The sequence below is a fragment of the Asterias amurensis genome, chromosome 15 (assembly GCF_032118995.1).
Source record: "Asterias amurensis chromosome 15, ASM3211899v1".
NCBI classification, from domain to species: Eukaryota; Metazoa; Echinodermata; class Asteroidea; order Forcipulatida; family Asteriidae; genus Asterias; species Asterias amurensis.
The window spans coordinates 12,101,894-12,108,154 of NC_092662.1; the positions used below are offsets into that span (position 1 = coordinate 12,101,894).

Sequence of the window (6,261 nt, forward strand, 5' to 3'; positions counted from 1 at the left end):
GAGGGCTTGGGGTTCAAGAGACTTTCTAGTTATAGGATTTGAGGCATTGCATGGTGAGGTATCAATGTATATTATTTGGTTTGCGGTAACACCATGTGTGTATCTACTTGCCAGGTAGAGTTTGTCCATAGAAACTGTCTTGCTTTATTCTACTTCCGCAGAGTAGATAATCGGAGGTTCGGGAGACTAATGCTCCACGCAGAATACGCCCACGCTCATTCAACCAATCGAGGGCGTGCATTTTTATCGTTCTCGTTATCGTTCTCGTTATCATTCTCGTTATCGGGGCCTGTGTGACCGGGCCTTTATCAGTGCTGAAAAGAACTGTCCTGATTTTTAACTATTACCAGGGCAGGGGTTGATTTCACAAAGGTAGTCCTAACTTAGGACTAGTCCTAAGCAATGCTAAGAGATAGGACCAGTCCTAATAAGTTAGGGCTAGTCCTAAGCAATGGATAGGACCAGTCCTAAGTTAGGACCAGAAACTCATCGTAACTTAGGACTGGTCATATCTATTAGCATTACCTAGGACTAGTCCTAAGTTAGGACTACCTTTGTGAAATCGACCCCTGGACTACTTATTATAGGACCGTAGTTAACTGTACTGCCGTGGAGTCAGTTCTGAATTGGTCTCAACGTTTCGACTAGCTTGCTCATAGTCATCGTCAGGAGACCCTTTTTGTTAGATTGACCAGATTCAATGAATACCCTCCATTAAGGCTGGCTGTGGCACGTTAGCAAAAAAGTGACGTAAATGGACATGTCTTTTTACTTATTCACTTCAACGAATATGAAAAGGTTTATTTCCAATTGTGCTGTTATTGTGTATCGTAGATGATGTAATTGCTAATCTATTATTAAATTACCAATGCATAGTCTTATTAAATTAAGCTATAACTCAATCGACAACAGTCGTATTTAAAATGTTCATTAATTTGCACAGTTCTCTTCCCCTCTGTATCCACGAGGGACAGGTGATCCCAGCCGGGTTAATGTTTCTATATTTAGAGTTAATTCAGAGTGGAGACCATGTGTGCCTTCCTAGCATTCACGGTAATTTTCAATGAAAATGCAATAGCTGTGTGTTGTTTTACCTTGATAAGTTCATTCGAGACGATTCATCTCATTAAATGCAGTGGACACTATTTTTAATTACTCAAAATGATTATTAGCATAAAACCTTACTTGGTGACGAGTAATGGGGAGAGGTTGATAGTATAAAATATTGTGATGAACCACTCCCTCTGGATGAAGTAACGTCGTTTTCAAAAAAGAAGTCATTTTCCACGAGTTTGATTTCGAGACCTTAAGTTTAGAATTTGACGTCTCGAAATCAAGCGTCTGAAAGCACAAAACTTCGTGTGACAAGGGTATTTTTTCTTTCATTGTTATTTCGCAACTTTGATGACCTGAGCTCAAATTCTCACAGGTATGTTATTATGTACATGAGGTACACCAAGTGGGAACCCTTTCTTTTTTACAATTACCATTAGCATCCACTGTTTAGGCAGGGTATACTTTTTGATCTAAAGACATGTTTCCTCATTCGGCGCACGTATATATACAAGCCAGTGGCACTGAAATCTAAGTTGCAAAACTAAAATCATGGAATTAAAGTGAGATGCCAGAAAATGAGCTTCATGGTTGAAGCCTCCTCTCAGATTCAAAGTGAAAAATATGCCTATACCTTCTTCTCTCTAAAACTATTACCTAGCTTGGGTAATAATTATGCAGCTCTCCAATGCGCCTTATATAAGTAACTTTTTATATGCATACATTTTTTTGGTAACTACCAAAGGTAATAGGCCGTGAACACTGTTGGTAATAATTGTCAAAGACCAGTATTCTCACTTTGTGTATCCCAACATTATGCATTAAATAACAAACCTGGGAAAATGTGGACTCAATTGGTAATCGAAGTTGCAAGTGTCGTGGCCGAGCCGATAAAGACCTTCTCAAGCTCTTTGGTGACGCTGTTCAGCAGTGTGGGTTCGGGAGTCGTTACACTAGTGTCCCTGAGCCATGTACACTTAACTATAATTGCTTCTCTCCACCCAGGGGTTTAATGGGTAGGCAGGGGAAGGCCTACCTGTACTGCATGCTCTATGGTACCTGTGTGGGCTGAGATGGTTCTTGTGATTGTTTTTTCCGAGTAGCGCATTATTATTATTTGTAGCGCAGGCTGCGCTGTAAACTTTACAGGGAGCTGAGATGCATGGTTTAAAATGAATGGCACAGTGACCGGGTGTAATGAGGCTGGAGCGCCATGACAAGCCATTCGATAAGCAAAGCGCGATATAAAACACGAATATTGTTAATTGTGATAGAATAATTAAAGGAAAAAAAACCAATTATTATCTCAGTTAACTATTTTCAACTAACTGCTCATCAGCCTGTTGTTTTCAATTAATTGTTCATCAGCCCGGTGAATAGTTAATTAAAAAATAATAATCCGAGATCACCTAAGCATGTAACTGACTAATCGTAATTAATTCTCTGTCAAATTGTGCGTTTATACATCAACAGACAATACGCCCACTGTGTGACGAATCACAACGCAATTACCTTTTGTGTGCGTTTATATCAAAACTGAAGACGGTGTTTAGGGAACGGAACACCGCGTCAAAAGAAATTTATTTCTTTGTCAAAAAGGTGTTGTTGTTTTTTTGCTTTTTGGGCATTGAAATTTTTGGGGCATTGATGTTATCAACAACAGATACTAAACATGTTTGATATTAAATTCGTTTTGGCTTTCAGCATACATTGACTGTATAACGTAAAATTATGCTGATGCTGTATCCATAGGTTAAAGGAACACGTTGCCTTGGATCGGTATAGTTGGTCTTTGAAAAGCGTTTGTAACCGTTTTTTTATAAAATGCATATGGTTAGAAAGATATTGTAAAAGTAGAATACAATGATCCACACAAACATGCCTCGAAATTGCGTGGTTTTCCTTTTACCTCGTCGACTAACACGTCGGCCCGTTATGGGGGGTCAAAATTTTGACTCCCATAAATGACCGACCATGTTAGTTCGAACAGTAGAAGGAAAACCACGCAATTTCGAGGCAAACTTGTGTGTGTCATTGTATTCTACTTTTAAAACATCTTTCCAACCATGTGCATTATACAAAAAACGGTTACAAACGCTTCTGTTTTGACCAACTCGCCCGATCCAAGGCAACATGTTCCTTTAATACCTGTATTTTATTTTACATCTTTGACCTTGGATAGCTAAAGATCGCTCCATGCAGGGACACGAATATTAATCTAGAAACTGTACTTATGATGTGATTAACTATGACTGCTAGTTAATGAGAATCCACTTATCTGAAGAAATCGTTATAAATTCTCGGACGTTCTTAATTTTTAACACAAGAATGTCAGGAAATACTTTTTTTTGGGTTGTTTCGGTAATTTTGGTTAGAAGACCACGTCTAAATTGAAAGCACCCCCTTCAATGTCGAAATTAAGAATATTTCTAACTAAGATGGATTATCAATTGAGACAGACCCCTTGGTATCCAATAAACCGAATGAGATGACCCAGTAATTGGGCCGGACAGACATCAAGAATAGACAGAGTTCATTATTCAAGACACTGTAACTGGCGCTGCATGATTCAAGACATGGTGACTGGCGCTGCATGCACGCATGGCTCATATGAGGACATTGTATATTATTCTTTTGTCCTGGTTCGAAAATTATAAATATTTTTTTTGTGTAAAATTATTGATGTGTAAGATTAATTAATTCATTTCAGGGGGTACTTTTCATATTAACTCATTCTGCATTATTTCTTTTAGCATTTTTCTATTGTTGACTAATGTTTTTAATGTCTTTATAGACTTATTGTAAATAATTATAGAGTTTTAATAATATGGACAGGGAAATTGGAATTGAATAGGCTACAGTTTTTTGGTAATTTCTTTAAATTTCAGGCGTGTGTCCCTGCTTTTGTTTTGGTTATGTTTGTATTTTTTTATGTGTTTTTATGCCGAATAAATAATAATAATAATAATAATGGTGATACTAAAATTGTGGGCAGGGGAGTACACTTCAATGCGGAAGTAGAAGAATATCGCGAACATACATTCGAAATTTTGCAGCAATATATTTTATCTTATAAAGGGCTAGTCATAATGGAAATACTGATAATCTTTTTAAAATAACAAACTTCGTCAACACAACGGTATATTATTATAAGCTTGGGGCTTTCAGCTATACCCGCTTTTTTCATTTATTTCTTTTCTGTGAAATGACAATATAAAATTGTTATTACGATATTTGTTTTACATATTATTTGTATCCTCCATGGTATTAGTACACTGTCAATCATAGACAACTTGACATCGTATAGCTTTAGTTTATTCCGGGAAAGTCCTGCTAATGTAATTCAACCAGTTCCATCAAAATGAGTTCACGCAGCTTGGCCCAGCGATGAAAGGCAGGCCGTTCCACTATGTCCCCCGGCAGTGACAGCCAGCTGACATCCCATTGGAACAATCCAGTAGCGCATGAACTGGAACTCCTTCAGTTTTTTTGTATAATGACGCCTCGAAATTTATGGATAAAATAGTAATCCAGTGGCGGTGGAGGTATAATTTACAGCTGTTCGCAGCGGTTGTTTGACTAATAGCCACCATTTGAAGAATGCTGCTTTACTCGTGGCATTGGCATAGACAGATGCTTTAGATAGATACAGGACTCTGAATGAAGTCGGCCACTTCTAAATCGTCACGTAAACAGTTATACTCTTCTTACAACACATTATTCTTAACTAATTGTATGACTTGATACGGAGGATCGTGCACGTGCATTCATGATTCAATCTCACAAAAACCTTTCATCGCCACAGGATGTCTCCTTCCGAAATGAAATAGTTGAGCATCAGCAGCTGATAATTCGGTCTCTTTCATTATAATATAAAAACAACATCAGCTGTGAGAATCTGTGTTGTCTGCAAGTGAATCAACGATTCATATTTTGACTTGGGATATGGAGAATGCTTGCACCAGGTCGTTGTGTAGTATTTGCCTCCAGAGTATTTGGAACATTTTAAACGGTTGAGCATCAGCAACTGAACATTCTGTCTCTTCTTTTCAGTATAATATAGAAACAGCATCAGCTGTGAGAACCTGTGTGCCTGCAAGTGAATCAACGATTCATATTTTGCAAATTGACTTGGGATATGGAGAATGCTAGCATCCAGGTCATCGTGGAGTTATTACCCGTGGACGTTAATAAAACATCGCTATTCACTTACGGAGAAAGAGTAGGGGTTGCAATCGTGCTTCTGATTATCTTCGTTCTTGGTACACTGGGCAATAGTATCGTCATCTTGGCTGTTGCCCTATCTAAGGATTTACACACTATTCCTAACGTGTTTGTAGTGAGTCTTGCTATTGCAGATCTCTGTTATTGTCTTCTACTTCCTTCAAGTTCGGTGATACCTTTACTTTCTAGGGTCCCATGGCGCTCCGAGACTCTTTGCTTCCTCTCAGCACTGATGGCGTACACCAGCGTCGGGGCAAGCCTGTACAATCTTGCCTGCATCGCTCTCAACCGCCTATTGGTAATTAGAGGACCAGCGAAGGCTCGCAAATGGTTATTCACAACGAAGAAGATTGCCATTATGGTGGCTGGTACGTGGGCCATCCCTCTGGCAGCCATATTGGTTCCACTACCCTTTGGGATCGGTGCTTTGGGACTTGATAAGCAAGATAACACATGCAGTGACATTGACACCCACCCTCGGTCCATTGAGTATCATTTGATCCAGGTGTTCTGTTTTTATCCCCTACCACTTATGATCCTTATAATCAGCTACTCTTTGTTATTTTTTCACGTACATTATAGTTTCAAGCATCGTCGGGAATCATTCAAACTAACCCATCAAGAGATGTCTGACTTTCGAACAGACGATGACACGATGCAAGACAAACTTAAAGCGCGTTTTAAGAAGCGCACAAACCGACAACAACTGCAGATCACCAAAAATCTGTTCATTGTTTCCTGCGTATTCGTTGTGTGTGGTGCCCCGTATTCAGTTGCTCTACTAACAACTTCGAACGCAAGAATCCTGCTGTTTCTCTCTGTGTTGTTTACATTTAACAGCTGTGTCAATCCTATATTATACACTGTCAACCATTCCAGATTCAAGGTAGTTATTCTATGCATCTTAAGATGCAGACTGAAGGATATACCTAAACCGTCTGCTCTTCTTGTGTCTCTCCGTGCAACATTCTGTCGAGTATAAAA

The 6,261-nt window shown here is 38.9% G+C and overlaps 1 protein-coding gene across 1 annotated transcript; it reads left to right on the forward strand.

Annotated features, from left to right (window-relative positions):
• The first annotated feature begins 5,191 nt into the window (after positions 1 to 5,191).
• On the forward strand, positions 5,192 to 6,261 carry LOC139947864 (cholecystokinin receptor type A-like). The gene has a single exon (XM_071945686.1). It carries the CDS (start codon positions 5,192 to 5,194, stop codon positions 6,257 to 6,259), a length of 1,068 nt encoding a protein of 355 aa, XP_071801787.1. The 3' UTR covers positions 6,260 to 6,261.

Coding starts and splice junctions, on each gene's coding strand:
- LOC139947864 (XM_071945686.1), top strand. CDS start 5,192: ATGGAGAATGCTAGCATCCAGGTCATCGTGGAGTTATTACCCGTGGAC.